Source organism: Leucoraja erinacea, chromosome 3, assembly GCF_028641065.1.
Source record: "Leucoraja erinacea ecotype New England chromosome 3, Leri_hhj_1, whole genome shotgun sequence".
NCBI classification, from domain to species: Eukaryota; Metazoa; Chordata; class Chondrichthyes; order Rajiformes; family Rajidae; genus Leucoraja; species Leucoraja erinaceus.
This window is the reverse complement of record NC_073379.1, coordinates 76,488,661-76,508,984: the sequence shown is the minus strand read 5'-3', so window position 1 is coordinate 76,508,984 and position 20,324 is coordinate 76,488,661. Positions and strand designations below refer to the sequence as shown.

Below are 20,324 nucleotides of genomic sequence, written 5' to 3'. Positions count from 1 at the left end.
GCAGTAGAGTTTGCAATTAATAATATCAGATATAATCTGAATATATCGTAGCGGCTCGTTATGTCAGTTGTAGGTACTCGAGGCATTAAATCTTGCAATTTTTCTCCTTCCGACTATCTTTTTACTCGTGGACATTTTTTGGTCATGCTGGAAAAAACGTCCCAACTTACCTGATGCCCCCAGTACCTATGGCTGACATAACGAGCCGCTACGATATATCTACGGACTCCTACAGACCCGTTACGAACATTCTCCGAGTTTGAATGAAGGGGAAAACTCGGGAGAATTCGTGAGCAGCTCGGGAAAGTGGGACAGGCCCTTTAAAGTGCTGACAATTTGAAATACCATGATGATTATGAAAATTTTCAGTTTCCTCTTTTCAAACTGCTCTTTGAAAACCAACATGGCTGCTATAAAAATGGATTAGGCAATTTTATCATATTTTATCTTTCATTAACATAAAACAAATAGATTATAGATTGGAGGCAGGTGCTAGTTTACCAAAAAAGGAACAAAGTGCTGGAGTAACTCAGTGGGTCAGACAGCCTCTGGAGAACATGGATATGTGATGTTTTGGGCCAGAACCTATATTCAGAGTCTGAAGAAGGGTCTCAACCTGAAATGTCACCAATCCATGTTCACCAGAGACGCTGCCTAACCCACTACGTTACTCCAGCACTATGTCTTGTTTAGATTATAGATTGGTTACCTAATGGGTCCATCATTGGAGGTTTGCAGAGACTGGGACGCAACCCTGAAGTAGCACTTGTGCCTGGAGTCGACACATCTCCTCGGGGAGTTGGGGTACTGGACTTCATCACAGGAGTACACGCCTTTTCATGCTGCATTGAGATTGCATTTGTAGCAAGCATTAACATTTATTACAATAATAACAGTGTAATATATCATTTCAGTTCCATGGTCAACACTGACCAAGGGGATTAAAAAACATTTTCTTTAGAAAGACGAGAATTCTCAATAGGTTTATCAGTAGCTTGTTATTGTTCCCAGCATTCTTGGTTAAAGAGGAAAAATATTAGCCTGGATTCCCAAAAGACCTCAACTACTGTAAGTTTGAGCAACCATGCCCATTCTTAGAATGGTCAGACCAACTACAGCCAGTCAGTTCCATGGCAAAATTCCAGACACAATAGACAAAAAACATTTGAGGCTGCTGGTGAACAATGCAGCAGGTTTCAATAGTTAATAGTTAATTTTATTTGTCACATACACCTGAAGGTGCAGTGAAATGGATTTGCCAGCAGCAGTACAACTAAAAAAGAACGCACAATACACAATAAGATTTAACACAAACATCCACCACAGCATTCTTCACTGTGCTGGAAGGCACAAAGTTCAGTCAGTCCTCCTCCTTGTTCACCTGTGGTCAATTCCCCACAGCAGCATCAGATGAGAGCCAATAATAATGCAGGTTAATGGTTTGTGCAGCTTCTGAATAGTGTCTTTGAACAACTCAACATCAACTGGAATCAAGAGAAAGGATTGGAGTAGAAAAGAATACATCAAGATGCGAGAGAGACTAAAATTAAAACAACTTTTTAAACAAGCCAATCAATATCCATATTAATGTTTAAGGACAAAATGATTAGAAATTAGGAATTAAGAAACTTAAATTTCTAGCCTATTACATCTGGTGTTACCTGTGTTCCTAATTAAATTGCTGCATTACAGTTGTTTTAATTGTGAATGAAACTGATTAAAAAAACACTTCTATTGATGTTCCTGAACACATCATCAGTGATGTAACCTGGGGGTCTTTGGGTGTTTTGGGTCTTTCAGCATCAGACACCCTCACCCAGGCGACCCAGCTGTAGTTGATCAGACCACGACTTGTGTTCAGGTGGCATTCGCTCCTCCCCATGGTCCTCCTCTCCTGATCCAGAGCCATCTCGAGGCCTTCTCCGCTGCCTCTCTGGTTTTCTTGATGGCTCTTCACTTCTCCACTCCGTTGATGCCCAGTGCACTCAAGGCTTTGTAGAGCGATTGCCCTGCAAAACCTCTGCACCCAACCTCGATGGGCATACACCTTGCCTTCCAACCCTGCTTACGGCAGTCTATGACCAGCTCTTCATACTTGATATTCTTCCTCTCGTGGGCCTCCTCCAGACGGTCCTCCCACGACACTGTCAGTTCCAACAAGACAATGTTTTTGTCGCCTCTGAGACCAGGAGGATGTCTGGCCTCAGGGTGGTCGTGGCAATTTGCTGTGGGTTCTTCAGCTGTTTCACCAGGTCTACAGAAAGCTGCCAGTCCTGCGCAGTTGCCAGGATTCCTGACGGATTCCTGGCTGCTGTGGTTCTTGCCAGCTGCACTCTGGCCTTCACGAAGGTGATCATCTGGGTGGTGCGGCATGCTCATCTGCAGCTGCTAATTCCCATGCTGATAGTTTCTGCAATGGGTTTACGAACCTGGTTGTGACGCCATGTGTACCGGCCCTGCCCAAGAGCCTTTGGGCAGTAGCTCAGGATGTGTTCCAACGTCCCCTTGCCTGAGCATTGGGGGCAATCCGGAGATTCCACTTTGAACCAGATAAAGAGGTTCAATGAGCTGGGCAGGAAATCATACACTGCCTGGACCAGGAACTTGATGCGCTGTGGTTCAGCCTACCAGAGCTCAGTCCATGTGACGTTTCTGTCCATGGCCTGGTCCCACCTTGTCAAGACTAACTACTGCCTCAATCCAACTGCTCTGGTACACCTCTCCTCTTCCACCACTTCCCTCACTTTCTCCTGGATCAGCCTGCGCCTCACCTTCGCCTTGGCCTTGTCAAACTGGGGAGTTGGGAAGATTCCCAGACCAGTTCTTCCCCGAGTCACTGCTCCCACCAGGACTCTGGGGCGTATCTGAGACTCCGCTTGCAGCACGGCTTCACTGGCTTTCCACTTCCTCCCAGTTTTCACCTCTACCCCTGCTTGAGCTACCTTGGGGTCACTGGAGTCCCTGTACAGCATCACCTCTCTGGCCCGTCACCTTAAACCCCTCCTCCAGGGACTTCAGGGGCAGCTGGAGCTTGGTGTTATTTCCGTAAAGGGCGACGCTGCTAAGGCTCCTGGGCAGTCCCAGACACCTTCTGAGAAAGCTGCTGACTTTCCTCTCCAATCTCTCCACGATGGATATTGGGACTTCGTAGACAAGCAGTGGCCAGAGTATCCTTGGCAGGATACCATGCTGGTAAATCCATGCCTTGAACTTGCCGACAAGCCCCGACCGGTCCACTGCTCTCAACCAACTCTCCAGCTCCTTACAGGTTGCCTGGACAGATGCTGTATTCTTCAGTCTGCTGTTAAACACCTTGCCAAGTCTCTTCACTGGCCTTTCGGAGACAGTTGGGATTGGTGCCCTTTGATGCTGAAGCAGAACCTGTCCATGGCTTTGCCCTTCTTCAGCACCAGTGATCTTGATTTTCCTGGCTTAAACCTCATCCTTGCCCATCCAATCAGTTTCTCCAACCCCTGCAGGATCCACCTGCCTCCTGGCACTGACTCAGTGGTGACAGTCAGGTCGTCCATGAAGGCTCTGATTGGTGGTTGGCGCACTCCTGGCTTGGTCCGAGGGTCCCGGCACTCTGGCTCAGCAGCCAAGGATCACAGAGATGGTATAGCCTGTGACGACCCCAACCTCCAGTCTGTGCCACTCTGATGTTACTGACCCTGATGAGACGCTCATGCTGAACTGGTTGTAATAGTCCAGGATTAGATCTGCCACTTGGCCCGGCACATGATGCTTGGTCATGACTGTCTGGATCAGCTTGTGCGGGATGGAGCCGTAGGCGTTGGCCAGGTGAAGCCAGAGCACTGTCAGGTTTCCCTTGTTCTCCCTGGCTTCTCTGATGAGCTGGGTCACCACTCCCGTGTGCTCTAGGACCCCGGCACTCCAGACAAGCCTCCCTTTTGCACTGAGCTGTTGATGTAGCCATTGCTGGAGAGGAAGTTGGTCAGCCGCCTCGCTACTATGCTGAAGATCTTGTCTTCAACATTTAGCAAGGAGATAATCCTGAACTGATCGATCTTCTTGGAATCTTCTTCCTTTGGGATCCAGTCTCCTTCGGCAAATCGCCACTGATGCACCACTTTCCCTCTCTTCCAGATGACTTTCAGGATTTTCCACAGCCGTTTCAGTAACAAGGGGCAGTTCTTGTAGACCCTGTAGGGAACTCTGCTCGGGCCGGGGGCTGAACTAGATCTTGCTCTCTTTACAACGTCCTGGACTTCTTTCAGGAGTGGCTCTCTATTATCAAACTCCTGGATGTGTGGAAGTGGTTTTATCAGGATGTTGCACTGGCCCAGCACCTGCTGCCTGACGGGGGTCGCTGTATGTAGTTTGGATGTGTCGGACGATCTCCTCCTTAGAGCAAGCCAAACTCCCACTGCGCTTCTGCCCGAGTAGTTGTTTGGTGAAGTCGAAGGGGTTGGCTATGAAGGATACTCGCTTCCTAGCTCTTTCCTTCCGGCGTCTTCAGTGCCACTCAGCTCCACGATTGGTCAGCAGCTTTTTCCTCAAGATGGTTCGCAGCTCAGCCAAGGGGGGGGGGGGGGGATGTTGCTCTTCCCTGGCCTCTTTATACTGCTTCTTGAGGGACTTCAGTCCTGCCGGTTCTTGTGGATCTTTGCTGCTCTTTGGTTCATGTTGAAAGGTGTTCTGGCAGACTTCTTCTCCACTGCTCCAAACCTTTCCACAGCTAGGCCGACGATGATTGTCGTCATCATCCGCAGCCTTTGATACACGCCTCCCTTCGCAGTTGCTTCTAGCACCTTGACGACGTCCTCGTCGAACTGATGCCAGACTGCAGTCTTGCAGGCATGAAGCGATTTGACTCGAACCTTCTCCGGAGGTCTGTTCTGAGGGACTAGTTATGCCACTTGGAGGCTTCGGGCTCTATGGGGTGATTCCGGGCCCGGCTCCTCCTGCGTCTCACCAGGTAAAATACCTGTGTGATGTGACATTCCCTCTCCCTCCAAACACTTCATCGGGGTCTGGTGAATCTTTAGGCCTCAGCTGAACTCGCAGACCTTTCCACATCTGCATTTCATACTCATAGTTGGTTGTTAATTGCCATTAGTCGTTAGCCATTGATCCGTCAAATTGGGGTGCTCATCCTCCACCCCTCTCGGGCACCCCTGTGGGTATTTTTCCATGCGTTTTCTGTAGCTTGATTTGGGTCTCCTCCTCTCAGAGGATGCGGTTTGGGCTACCAACCCACCGCACCCCGGTTGCCATCTTACCGAGCTGTCCACTGTCTCTCCAGTCGTCACCACCCAATTCTTGGTTGTCAATGATTGTGAATGGACAAACAATAAACAAACCTTGAAACCTTGAATCTACAAGGCTCATTTATTTTGAGAACTTGGTCAAAGTTCTGATTATCGAACAAAACAAAATCATTTCATTTGTTTAGAATTTTACTTTGTTGGCTCACTGCTGCATTTGTTCTTTTTCATTTATAGACCAGGCAAACAACCCTTGGACAGCTGCCTATTCCTAATCATGTATATGGGACACAAATCGTACATTTGCGTGCAGCCTAAGAACCATGTTTTATAGTACGTGCTGTAACTGGAATAACAAAAGAGCAACTTACACCCAGATATCTTGGATAACAATGCTAACCACATCCTACATACAATAAAATCATTTTCAAAGCCAAGGATAAATACATGAGCTAATGAATAATATAAATACCCATAGTTAAATCCAGAACAATAATAATAATACATTTTATTTATGGGCGCTTTTCAAGAGTCTCAAGGACACCTTATAAAAATTTAGTACGTAGAGAAAAAACATGTAAGCGGAATGAAATAAATAGTAGAGACATGACTAGTACACAAATTAAAGACAGAATTCAATTCAAAACACAATATGAGACAATTCAAGCACAGATGAAAAGGGAGGGGGACGTGGGGCTAAGGATAGGCAGAGGTGAAGAGATGGGTCTTGAGGTTATATTGAACAATACACACAGTGCTGGAGAAACTCAACAGATCAGCACCTGCGGAGGGAATGGACAGATGATGTTTCGGGATGGGACCCTTCTTTGGATCTGAATTTACATGAAGCAGTCAACACTACCTAAGCTGCTAAAGACTTCTACAATAACTGCCCATAAGTGATAACTTATTTCCTGTTTTACTTCGGAGTCACGTGAGTGACTACGTGAAGAAGCCCGCCAGGACGCATGCATGTCATATTACTTTCACGCTTGCGAAACGACAGGCGGGGTGGAGCGTTCCCCCACAGCGGTAAGTTTGAAACCGCGACCTGCAGGTAAGTGATTTACTCTGCGGTAGTTTTTGTCCCCGCGCTGTTTTACACAGGGGGGGGGGGGGGGGAAGCTGGACAAAATAGTGTCCACAAGTGCTTCGAGTGAAGCTGGCTGGGGAGAACCGTGAAGTTGCGGGAGCCAGCAGCAGCTGAAGGCACAAAGGGATCAGCTGTGCCGACTTTTGATCCCGTGTCGGCCAGAGCACCACGGCCGGGCGGGAGACTATTCAGAATGGGGCCAATTTTGACAAGTCGATAACGGCAGGAGGCGGGGTGGAACGACGTTCCCCCGTAGCGACAATTTAAACCAGGACCTGCAGGTAAGAGCTGCGGTCTTTTTGTGTTTTCCCATGCTGATTACAGGTGGAGAAACCAACGGGAAACAAAGAAGACAAGGTCTGTGACAAAGCTGGTGAGGGAGGACCGTGGAGCAGCGGGCAGCCAGCAGCAGCCAGCGGCACTTGGATCACCGATAGTGGGATCAGCTGTGCCCGATGTCGCCTCCGCACCGGCCAGATCCACGCGGCCGGGCGGTAAGGCTAGACACAAAACAAACAAGGTCGTGGACTCAGAGGAGTCCGACTTTGAACAACCGCGGGCGGCCAGCGACCGTAAGCGCTGGAGCCGGATGGAGCGGTGTGTGGAGCATTTGTTCCAACGTGACAGACTCCGGGAGATGGAGTTGGGTCACAGTGGGCCCTATGATAAACCCACAGCAGTACCTCTTGAAGGGCTGCACAGTGCTTCTACCTCATCACAGGGGAGCACTGCGGGTCAGTTCTGGACTGACCTGGAAGAGGGGTCCGCAGAAGGAAAGACAAGTGTGCAAGGGGTGCAGGAACGAGAGAACCTACTGGACATGATGTCCAATTTCATACAGCCAGACCAGACTGGCCAAAACCTGGAGCAAAAGCTAGCTGCCTGTATAGACTATATGTCTCTCAACCAGCTACAAGAACAGGCTGTACTGGACACCACATCAAGACACCTAGCACCGGGCAACTACATATCCCTGAATGTTCCAATAGTAAATACCTGTATATGGAAACACATTGGAATAGGAGTCAGAAGTATGGACGTCAAATTACAAAAAGTATTGAAACTCCTAACAGCAGGGATAACAGCATTTGCCCGTACAGTGGATGACAAGGGCGTCCCAGGACCAACAGGATGCACTGGCACTACTCTGCAACACTCAACATGAGATAAACAACATCAGGAAGAGTGCCATTCAACCCACACTAAACCCAAAATTCGTGGGTCTGTGCAAACCTGGGACCACAAACCCACCAATACTATTATTTGGAGGCAACCTATCGAAGCAAGTCAAGGAGCTCGATGAGGAAGCAAAAACCCCTGGACGGAAAAAAAAAGGGGACTCCATCAAAAAACCCACTACAGCCAAAGACAGCACCCCTACGCACCCACCAGCAGAACAAGAATGACTGGTGAAAGCTCGAAGGCCGGTACTCAAAACATGAGTCTTTTTTAGGCCATGGCCCAGGCCGGCCTTCTTGGAAGATGCGCGGACCTCCAACGCCAATCAATCCACAAATCCAGACACCAGCGCAACAACAGCAGCGAAGAACCTACAAAAAGAAGTAAACCTGCCACTGGTAACTATGGAGGTAGGTGGGTCTGGTTCCCTACAAAATACAATGAGCATGGAGGTTGGTGGGAGATTACACTCTTTTCTGAATGCATGGAGCATGTTAACAACCGATACTTACATCTTAAGCAGTATCCAGGGATATACAATAGAGTTTATACACAAGTACAACCCTCCAGTTCAACATACACCGAACCGAATGTTCGTGCTTTCTGATAAAGAAAAATCAGAAGCGCAAGCTGAACTGGAGCGGCTTTACGTAAAAGGTGTAATTGAGCAAACTCAACACGAACCATTAGAATTTAATGTTTTAATTCGTTTTAATACGAATCCAAGATTTCTAACAATGTCAACAGATATTCAAACATATTTAGATATTTTAATTTGTATTCATTCATGCTGTTTTAATAAGTTTTATCCTCCACACGATACATATGGTGCAATTTACTTGAACAGTTTCTAGAGCCAATATCAATAAATGATCAAATGAGTTTTATTCCTTGATCTAAACACATGTTCATGTTGCTTCCAGAATATGCAGGATGTAACTGTACAGTACAGATCTCATAAAAGCAATAAACTGCAATTGTTAGAAATCTGAAATAACAAAAAATGCTGGAAATAATCAGCATCTATGGCAGGAGTAAGACATTTGGCCCACACGCATGACCACAAATTTCCAGTGATCTGTCACTGCAATGCACCATCTCATTTCCACTTCTCACACTCCTTAGCCTCTTTCACTTTCAACCAAATATTAATGAACAGCCCTTCATATTTGGACTGTGTGCACTGCAGCCTTCAATGGTGAGTTCAACTTTTTCAAAAAGTCAGCATTCCAGCATGATTATTCCAGATTTCCAGCATTCTTTCCAAATTCCTTTGGTAATTTCAGATAATCATTTGACATTTTCACTTTCTCTAACCTTCTGGAATCTTGCAACATTCACCACCCCTTACATTTAAAAAAAAACTTTCCTCCCTTCCACAGACATTCCCTTTTGTTCTTTCGTCACTTTATCTCAAGTCTAAAAGTCTATCCTTCCTCTGTTCTTAAAAAAAGTAAATATTAATTTCCCTCTTCACCGCATGATCTGACACGTACGGTACTTCCAGTGTTTTTCAACAATGCAATTCCTTTCTGGTCCAAAGTAATTTAAGACAACGTATAAATCTGCAAACTTTCTAGTGTAATACCACTGTGTTTAGGCAAGATTCAATGAGAGAAATTAGACGATACTCACATGACTATGTTCTTTGGATTTGAGAGATGAGGAGCTGCCGGAAGATGCGGTGGAAGCCGGACTGCTGGAAGCATCCTTCTTGAGCAGGCGAGATTTATCCAAACCATTCTCACGTGGGGAATGGGCTGGACTGCCTCGTGGGGAAGATGGGTCCTGCATAAAGTTACAACACATTCGTGTTAGTTATATATACATTCACATTGCGAGTAACTGAAATATCATCATAATCATCACAGTTTTTCATTCAAGGTGGATGTCTTGTCATAAGATGAAACAATACCACCAGCACATGCTCCAGCAACAAACAGCATGATCTTCTCTGCAGAGTATCAGCATATAAACTAGGCGAGAGCTCTCACTTTAAACGGGGTAGATTTTGAAATTAATGTTAAAATACAAAGAAGATATAAAGAGTGTATTGATTAGCTTTCAACCTTATGACATGACATTAAAATCTCAACTAATATCCCTTCTTGTCTGGACTGTCGACTGAAAATTAACCTTTTCCAAAGCAATTAAAGTCACCTCTTTATAATGGGCATGACAGGGCCATTTGGGGATTCATTTCTTTTAACCTGGCTACTGGATGCTAATTAGCAAGGAGAAATTGTCTGCAATATGGTTAGGAATCCAAGTCAATGATCTTAAAGATAATTAACAGGGGAAAGGAACATTGAATAATTCACATTGATATAGTCTCAGCGAGAGCTTTTTATAATATATTGAGGTTAAAGGCGACAAGATAAATAAATATTTTGTGAAAATATTCCAATTGTTATCTGGAATTGCTTTCCATTACAAAAGTGTAAACTAATTAGCAGAAATCTCAGCTAAATAACGGAATTTTGTTTCAAAGTCCATTTTGTAAAACAAAATTAAGGGAGATTGTCGAACCTCTCAAACTCATTTTCCCTAGTAATCTACAATAAATTTCTGCCTCACATCGCAAGAGATCTAGATTTGATCCTGATTTGGGGTGCTGTCTGTCTGGAGTTTGTACATTGACCCAATGATCATGTGGGTTTCTGCTGGGTGCTCCGGTTTCCTCCCACATCCCAAAGTAAGTTAACTGGCTACTGCAAATTGCTCTGTGTTGGCAAATGATAAAATAACCCCAAAAAAGCATATGGGCATGTGTGAGACTAAATTTCAGGGTTTGGGGGAAGGGTAATAGGACTGATGGAATTGGTGTGCTGGGAGCTAGCAGTGACCTGATAAGCTGAATGACCCCTTGCTGATCTGTAATGAGAAGGACCCCCCACCCTGCACCACAACCACAATGTACCATGTTAAACAAAGCACCCAGAGGATTAGCATGAAGCAGCTCCTACTAAAATTCATACAATTCCGCATGTTTTGCGATACATACAACAATATAAAGGGACATCTCTGAACATCGCAGTTCCTAGCCACAAATGTGGAAAAAGTAACACCTGCATAAAATGACACAAAAGCCAATTAAAACTTCCAAGCTAACGATGATACAAAGCTGGGTGCATACATTGTTGGTTATGAGGAGGAAGCAGGGAGACTTCAAGTCAGGTTAGAAAAAAGGGCAAGGACATGGCAAACAAAACATAATGTGGAAAACTGAGATCATCCACTTGTTCATGATATAGTAATAAGTTGTGAGCGAAGATACCTCACTGTAATGATATAGGGCTCAGATGAGATTGTACCTAGTATTTTGTGTCTAGGTCTGGTCTTCCTACCAAAGAAAGTATATATTTGCAATAGAAATAGTGCAATGAAGGATCACCAGATTGAGTTGCAAAATGGTGTGGATTTGCTCTTTGAGGAGAGATTAAGCACACTAAGTATTATCTATAGAGTTTAGATGAATGAGAGATAATCTCATGGAAACATACAGAATTCTTATGAATCCCGACAGGATAGATACAAGAATGACATTCCCCCTGGTTGTCAAGGACACGAGTCAGAGACACTAAATAAGGGTTCAACCATTCAGGACTGAGATGAGATTTTTTCTTCACTCAGAAGGTAGTGAATCCTTGAAAACGAAAATATCCCCAAGGATATATATCCAGTTGTTGAATGTACTAGAGACAGAGGGGAGTTTGAATATCGTGAATTATCCAATATATGAAGCTACAGTACACAAGCAATGCTGCGGGAAAAGGTCGACCATGATCTCACTCAATGGGGAGCAAGCATGAGCGGCTGAAAGGCAACGTCCTGCTTTTAGTTTTGGTTAATGTCTTTTACTGATGGGTTGACCGAACAAATGGTGATGTACACCAAGAGTTGCGATATTTGGCCACTGTACAACTGCTGAAATGCTTGCTGACCTCAGTAAGTGCACAATTAGTCTTCATGCCAGGGTGGGGACATTTCACAATTAGAGAACCTGCTCACATAGCTACTGAGTAATGATAACGTGCCAGTGTGTAAACATGACTGAGAGCAGGATCAGCTCAACTGCAATCCTTATACTGGCACAATGTTCTGGTTGCAAGTCTGGTTACTTGGGTTGTCACTTCCCATGAAACCATAACTTGGTATCGCACACATATTAAATTTAATTGTCATTATTTTAATGCGAATGCCAAATAACTTGAATTTTACATGTGGTTTCCTTTCAACTTTAAATATTTAAACACTGCATCTAAGTCATTAATTTGAATGAAATATCAAACAACATGCAACACAAAACAAATAGTACAAACCTCATTAGATACATCCACTACTAAATTGTCATCACTCTTATCCCCATCACTGTCCTATAAAAACAAGATAAATATTTTCAGATAAACTAATGACAAAAGTGGGTCAGTTACTTTCTGAGATGTTAGGTGTAATGAAATAAAAACAGAAAATGCCCAAAACACCCAGCAGGATAGTCAGATATGACCATGGAGAAGTCAACTTCATATTTCAGTTTGATGATTGCTCACCAGATCTGAATCACCAACTGTTTCTCTCACCAGAGACTGTGCCAAGCTTCCAGAGTGTTTCAGGATTTTCTGCTTTTAGTTCAAATTCCAGTGTTTGCAGTATTTTACTATTGTTAGCAAAGTAGTTTCATCAGCTTGCATATTGTAGCGCAATATGTACATTACATACAAGAAGAACAATTTAACTCAAAACTATAAGCAACCTCCATGATTCCTCAAAACACTATATAGCTAATTGCTCATTACTTGCTTTCTATCAAGTGCGTATATGATACACTACTTCAACAATTTGAAATTTATGGTAATCTTCAAAGGGGATTTTCAATTCCTTGAGGCTCTTGGGTCCCTTACCAGTAACTAAACCACCATCTCCTTATTGAGTGTGTGTGGGGGGGGGCGCAGAACAGGGAGGGTGTGGATAAATGGAAAATAACCCCATTCCTGTTGGGGTTGGGGGTGATTATATCACCATTTGATTAAGCTGGCTGAAGCAGCCGCATTGGGAGAAAAGAGGGAAATCATATAGGCCAGTATGGTGGTGAAATCAGAGGAGATTGGACAGGTGTACACCCACATCAAGGTGTAGGACCTGGGTGGTCAACATTGGCAGTTAAATGAGAGTGAAAAAAGTGACGGCTCAGAGGTCACACAAGTGGTGGGGGTGAGCTGTTCTTTGGGAGATCAGGGGAGTAGAGGAAACTGCTCAGTGTGGTAGGAGTTGAGGGGGTGGGGATAGTAAGCACAGTGGAAGAATTGAGCCAAGTACTTCACTTAGCTACAAATCTTGCAGGTCAATGCTGTAGTATCAAGGCCTTTTTCATTGTTGTGGGATTAAGATCACATTGCCCACCAACCGGCACCAAATGAACAACAGGGTCCAAGTTTCCCAGAAAATAGTAAAAACCCGTCGAGTTCAATTTAGTTTCAATCACTTAGCCGAGAAAAAAGTGCTATGCAATTGATTTTGTACGCACTCAATTCTAGGAAAATTAATTCATGACATTAACCAAATGTTTTGTTAAATTCAACATTCAAATTCTGTGGTTTCATCAGGTTTTAATTTCAAGAAAATATTTTATCTAACATTACAATGTTGTATCATAAATGTACTTAAAATAAATAACACGCCTCTGAGTGATTCGACTTGATAGTGAGCCCTAACCAATATGTTCTTACATAGTGACTCATGGAGTCCTTATCATCAACCTTCCTCTTCTTCACATCATTGGAATAATCAGGGCCATTCCTCCGTTTATCTGAACCTCGCAGACCATCGGGTACCAGCAGGGAATTACTCTGTGAAGACAGAACAGCTGCTTTCAAAAGAAAATTCCTTCATATTTCCCAATGCAGCTCATGAATGCTGATGACACTCAACACAAAGTGATTATGACTTTACTATTTATACAGTGTCCTTAGCAAGCTAATGATTTCCTAAAGGTATTAAAGCCAATTGTTCTTTAAATAGACCCATTACTCCATACAAATTGAACCTTCTTTACTATTTTTTTAAAGTGTCATTTGCAGAGTGCACTCATGACAAATATCTGTGGGCTACAAGCATTTGACATCACATTAAGATGCTACTACCTACCCCATAGTGTATGTCAACTTGCTTTTACAGTAGTTTTTTGACAAACACCAACTATTCAAGGGATAAGGGTTAACATTTACAAATTAAATTAACAGCTTCATTGCTACTTCAATGCTTCATAATGATGGGAAGGTATAGATGAGTCAAAAATCAGATGACAATTAACATAAGAGCCATTGTCTCAGCAGTGAGGACCTCATATTGAGATGTAATAAACTGGAATCAAGATGCTGGAATCTTGAGCAAAAATGGGGATGGACGATGAGGATCGAGAGGGGAAATAAACAGGGTGTCTGAAGTGGTGGTGGAAACGTGTGGTGTGTGGCCTAACTCTGACAATGAAAGAGGCCAAGGATAGGAAGGTGTATGGGAATGGGATGGGGAGTTAAAGTGGTTAGTAACTGGAAGATCCAGTTGGCCTTGGTGGGCCGAGCGTAGGTGTTTGGTCAAATGGCCGCTTAGTCTACGCTTATTCTTGCCGTTGTAAAGGAAGCTCCAAATGAAATACACAAGGTTGGAGGAGGTGCACGTGAACCTCTGCCTCACTTGGAAAGGCTGCTGAGTCCTGGGTGGAAGTGAGAGAAGAGGGACAGGGTGTTACATCTCCTGCGGTTGCAGGAAAAAATAACGGGAGAGGCAGCATATTGTGTGGGGAGGGATGAGTGAGCCCAGGGGCTGCAGAGGGAATAGTTTCTGTGGGAAGCAGAAAGAGGTGTGGCTAGGAAGATATGACTGGTGGTGGGATCACATTGAGGGTGTTGCAAATGGCAGGTAATTATTGGTTGCGGAGGTTAGTGGAATGAAAGATGACAACCAGAGGATCGCTATCCTTGTTGCTTCTTGGAAAGGGGGTACAAGAACAAAACTTCAGGACACAGAGGCATGGGGAGGACTACATCCACAATAGCAGGGGGGATGTCACGTTTACTGAAGAAAGACGCCTTGTTGTATGCAGAGATATTGAAATAAGGGATTGCATCCTTGCGAAAGGAGATTTAGTCAAGATAGATACAAAGAGGATAGACACAAAATGCTGGAGTAACTCAGCGGGGCAGGCAGCATCTCTGGATAGAAGGAATGGGTGACGTTTCAGTTTGCGACCTTCAGTCAAGATAGTTGTTTGATTCAGTCAATTCGCAGTAGACGTCAGTCGATATTCTGCCCCCTGTGATGAAGGCAGAGCTCAGGAAAGGGGAGCAATGTCAGAGAGAGACCAAGTGAATTTGAGGGCAGGGTGGAATTTAGTAGTAAAGTTGATTAATTCAATCAGTACTGAATGAATGCAGGAGGCAACCCTGGTGCAGTTGTGATGGAGTGGAGAAAGAGTTGGGCAATTGTGTCAGAGATGATAGGAACAAATACAGCTTAACAGAACCAACAAAAAGGCAGACATAGCTGGGTCCCATGCCTGGCCACACCATTGACTTGAAGAAAGTGACAGGTGTCAAAAGAGAGGCTTAGATTAGTTTTGAAACAGGCCCTTCAGCCCACCGAGTCCGTGTCAAACACCTATCCTTCTACACTAGCACTATTCTACACACTAGGGACAATTTATTATTTTACCTAAATTAATAAACCTGGACGGCTTTGGAATGTAGGAGGAAACTGGAGCTCCTGGAGAACATACAAACAGCACCCATAGTCAGGCTCAAACCCACGTCTCTGTTGTTGTAAGGCAACATTTAGTTGAGGAGAACTGATTGGGTCTCTCTTCTTCATGGAAGAATGAGAGGGCCCTGAGGCCTTCCTGGGGGAAATAGAAGTACCACATACTTGGTACACATGAGGTAATTGGGGCCAAGGAATTGGAAGTTAATTAAGTGGTGAAGAATATGTGAGATGTCCCAGTTGTAGGTCGGAATGGACTGGGCATGGACAAAATGGAATTGACATATTCAGGGATGAGTTTGGTGGAGCAGGAGCGGGCAGAAGCAGTCGGTCTGCTTCTGGATTTTGGGAGGGAGATAGATAGCGGCAATGTAAGGTTGGGAAACTATAAGTTGATGGCCGTGGAGGGGAGATCACCAGAGGCAATAAGATTGGTGATGGTTTAGGAGTTCTTATCAATTTTCCAATTTCCAGGTGCAAGGCAAGGTGTTGGATTACCACGATGTATTTTTAAGCAATGACGTCTGTGATAGAATCACCAAGTCTTTGTCTAAAAGTGCCAAGTCTAAAAATTACTCCAGCCTGTACAACCAGCATCTGAACAAAAAGACTGGTTGATCTCAAATTGGTACAAGCAGCACCAAACAATATTTCTCCCAATAATAAAAAGGTCAATTATATTATTTGAGAAAATAAAAAAACAATTAATGCTAATTCAAAGTCCAGGAGCCTTTGGCTGATGTATTTACATTCATGAATCCAGCTCCTTTAAACTGGCAACTAATTCCTAAATCCAGAAATACAGATTCCATGCAAGATTTTTTTTTTTTTTCTTTTTAAACCAAAATGTTGGAGGAATTCAGACAAAAGTAGGGTCCCGGCCTGAAATGCCATCTGTCCATTTCCGTCAATAGATGCTGACTGACCTGAACAGGGTGGCACGCTGGCACAGCAGTAGAGTTGCTGTCTTAAAGCCCCAGAGATTCGAGTTCCATCCTGACTATGGGTGCTGTCTGTCTGGCGTTTGTACCATCTCACTGACTGCATGGTTTTTCCTGGGTGCTCTGATTTCCTCCCACACTCGAAAGACTCACAGGCTTGCAGGTTAATTGTAAATTGTCTCTAGTGTGTAGGATAGTGCTAATGTACAGGGTGATCGCTGGCCGAGCGAACTCAGTGGGCCGAAGGGCCTGTTTCCGTGCTGTATCTCTAAAGTCTAAAGACTTGCTGGGTTCCTCCAGCACTTTGTTTTTTTGCTCAAGATTCCTGCATCTGCAGTTGGTTGTGTCTCCAAGTAGAGTAAAGTAGAGACCACTTTACTTCTATAAACACCATAAGCAGGTTCACATTTGCTGCTGCCCTGGAACTAGCAAGGGCAACAGGACCAGGATTGAGCTAGTCATCTGAATTTAAAGGAAAATAATTTATAAATGTGTTTCCACAAGTGCAAACCGATAAAAAATTCAACTGATGTCTAGTTTTAACATACATGTATTAGTACACACATACCCTTCTGAGGCATTTTATACTTAATTGATGACCCATCTGCTAACCAATTTCAATGTTCAGGGTCACATGGTATAAATTAATAGACTCACTGTTCTCAATCATATCAACGTAACAATGAGCCATTTAACTAACTGGATATCCATGGGGGCAATTTGTTCAGTGAAGTGTTAAAGAACATGAACAATGCAAACTAAGTTGTGTGAAAAAAAACCTTTTAAATGCTAACGCAATTCATGAGAAGTTAAAGAGAACGATTTGCAGCTGGATGACACTCACATGGATATTTTCACTGCTGTTAGAACGCGATTCCTCTAATTTTCTGTTATATCGCGACAACAAATGCAGTGGAAATATTTCTCTCTTAAGGGATAGTTCTCACCTGCAAATGTGATAAAGCTATTTACTCATGAAAATAAAAGCTTTTGTTTAATGTATAAAATGACCAGTGCTGTTTTCCATGAAAACTAAAGATGATATAGAGTTACATGCACAAAAAAAAAATCAAGAGTGCAGAACACTTCAAGCCAACTTCTGCTTACTTCATGTCAACTTCTGCTTACTTCAGCGAATGTTCCTCCAAGGCTAATACTAAGCTGTCTTTTATTCACGGTCAGTCAAGCTAAAGAACAGCCAGAGGTCTCAAGTAAATTATACAAGACGCCAATGAAATTTAATCCAGTGTAACCTCCTGTGTAACCTCTACTACTGGATTGCAGCCAAAAGCACAGCCTTCTGGAATCCTGACAACACTTCATTTCCAGTGGCAGTCATTTGTGGATTTAACTCTCTAACCAGTATGATTTAGCTCATGAACTTCAGTGCTGTAACTCCTTCCACAGCACCACCACCCCCCCCCCCACCCCCCCACCCTACCACCCCCACCCCCCCCCTCCCCTCTACAGAGACACGCACACACACACACACACACACACACACACACACACACACACACACACACACACACACAAAGGGAGACAGCTCATTTGAAGTCACGCAATGCAAATGCTCATATTTTGTACAAAACACGGAGGGTAATGATGCCTGGAAGCTATTATGAGGTATTAATCTAATCAAGAGATTTAAACAAGAGATTTAAGCTTCAAAATCAAATTTATGGGTCAAAATCATTCCCGGGATTTGATTTTATTGATATCAGGGTAGTTTTGTTCAGTTTTCGTACACACAATATACGAGCTAGTTGGTAAACATAGAATGCCGATATGTTCACCCTCATGGTAGCCTGGTGACTTTCACCAAAATATTAACAACAGTGACATTATTGCAAGGACAGTGCAGAATTATTTGCTGCTGATAACCAGCAGGTTTTAAGGCTAATATCTATAATTTGACAACTGGAACGGAATCAGTACGAAGCTTCATTGCCATAAATTCAAGACTATCACAAGGGGCAATGCAAGAGGAAGTGCTGTGGGCTGTGTATATTACAATTATCTTTATCCCATCAAATGATCTACCCCTTCCATTCCCGGGGTATTACAGATTTCGAACTTCAAATAGTAGCAAAATAATTAGTCTGCCGGAAAAATTGGACTGAGCTTTTGATGCAGCTCACAATTTCACCTCTGAACCATTTTTTGGTTATAAAAAGTTTATTAAGTGCTCTGGCATTTTATAGCACATTACAGCTGAGTACATTAAGAAGGCTGCTTTAGGCCTATTTTGTTAATGTAACAACTTTGACCTTAGGATTAACAAGATTTAGAGCCCAGCTTATAAAATTCCCTGCAGTCATTCAAAATCATGCAGCTGTGGCAGGCTTTGGCAGCAACTACACTTAATCTTCAAGACCAGACATCTTCTCATTTCATGCTAGGTCAGAGTATTTTGGAATAGGCTGGGCAATGATCCGGTGGCATTAATTCCATTCGCAATGTCAGATAGGTATACCTTCAAAATCACACAGCTCATAGTCATTGTGCAAAGCACTTCATTAAAACGAGGCTCTTCTATTGTAGTGTTAATAGCCTGACCAGAGTTAAGAAAAAAACCTAACCATAGCATTCAACATGTATTGCCCTTAAAATCCTCGAGAGGCTGTCCTGAACAACAAAGACAGGATTGTGCTGATTTCCAGTCGCAGTTCCCTGCAGCGTGGAAGTATGGAACAATTTGGAGGTCAGACAGTGGCAAATCTGACCTGCTGCTCCTACCCTGGACTCAGTCCAACAGTAGTTCTGTAATGTGCAACCCAGCTGAGGTGTTGAGTACACTTCATTTTGTACCCTCAGCTCGTAGCAGCACAACCTCGATCATAGGGTCAAAAACCTTCACTACAAGTGACCTGCCTTTTCACCATTCGAGTCGAGAGCTTTCATAATAAATTAATCATTTAACGTTTCGTTTAATCATTTTTTCCACCCGTTTCTAAATGTTGCCGGAAACATTTAGTTACTGTGCAAAACAACTTTGATGGCACAAGTTGTCACTAGAGGCAGCACTTTGGGATCTGCTCTGCCTCACAGAATGGCCACCACAAAATTGGCTGTAGAATACAGGGCAACAAGGCTACAACAAACATTAATGCAACTTGAACTGGGTTAAGCACTGTGGCGTAGATAGGGTAGACAGTCAGATTCTTGTACCCCAATGGGGGGGAAATATCAAACACTAGAGGGCATAGCTTTAAGGCGCGATGTGCAATATTTGAAGGAGATGTGCAGGACAAGTTTTTGTTTACATAGGTGTTGAGTATCTGGAATGAGTTGCCAGTGGTGGTGGTGGAGGCAGATATGATTGCGGCATTTAAAATGTTTCACGATAAGTACAGGGAATGAGGGATATGGATCAGGTGCAGCCAAGTGAGAATAGTTTATCTTGGCATGTTCAGCACAGATATTGTGGGTCAAAGGGCCTATTCCCTTCTATGTTCCAAGTATGATCTGACAAAATAAAATGGCTAAGATTTGCTCTCTTAATTATGTTACGTGTAGATTGAAAGCACCGCATTCCACAACGCTGCTATCTTCCTTGGTTATCCTTGCACTTCTAGTTTTGCATACTAGTTGTTCAATATTAGACAGGCAATTTGATTTTTTTTTTTTTTAAAACAGGCTGTTGCATTCAGGCCCTATCAGAATCACTCAACAGCGATATGATTCAATTTTCCTCCCAGGCCAATGTTTGCACTAGTCATTTGTAGCTGGATTTTTTTTGAACATACTGAGCCGAGCCTCCGATTCGATACCCTCTCCATCACTGTCTTTGCATTCATCTCCAAGGCAATGTGTATTCACAAACATATCCTCACTCATCTGTTCACAAAACCCTCACGTTGACTCTGTTTCTGGCTGGCTTCCCACCTTTGCACTCATCCAAAACCATGCTGCCGTTATCCAAATTTGCACCGCTTTCAAGTGATGCATCACCCACATTCTTTGGTTATATTCAAATTCCTCCATTGCCACCAAGTACAAATTAGGAGCAGAAACATAGAAACATAGAAATTAGGTGCAGGAGTAGGCCATTCGGTCCTTCGAGCCTGCACCGCCATTTAATATGATCATGGCTGATCATCCAACTCAGTATCCCGTACCTGCCTTCTC

The 20,324-nt window shown here is 43.7% G+C and overlaps 1 protein-coding gene across 11 annotated transcripts in view; it reads right to left on the bottom strand.

The window, feature by feature from the left end:
• Window positions 1-20,324, bottom strand: part of LOC129695749 (transducin-like enhancer protein 1) — a 129,156-nt gene that overhangs the window by 35,641 nt on the left and 73,191 nt on the right. For 10 of the 11 annotated variants that reach the window (XM_055632999.1, XM_055632996.1, XM_055632997.1 and 7 more), the window contains 4 exons: window positions 13,227-13,346; window positions 11,823-11,876; window positions 9,136-9,288; window positions 710-842 (listed from right to left, as the gene is read on the bottom strand). In XM_055632999.1, the coding sequence (XP_055488974.1) occupies window positions 710-842; window positions 9,136-9,288; window positions 11,823-11,876; window positions 13,227-13,346 (460 nt within the window). The remainder of the gene's footprint in view (window positions 1-709; window positions 843-9,135; window positions 9,289-11,822; window positions 11,877-13,226; window positions 13,347-20,324) is intronic. The other variant, XM_055633000.1, reaches the window with a different exon arrangement.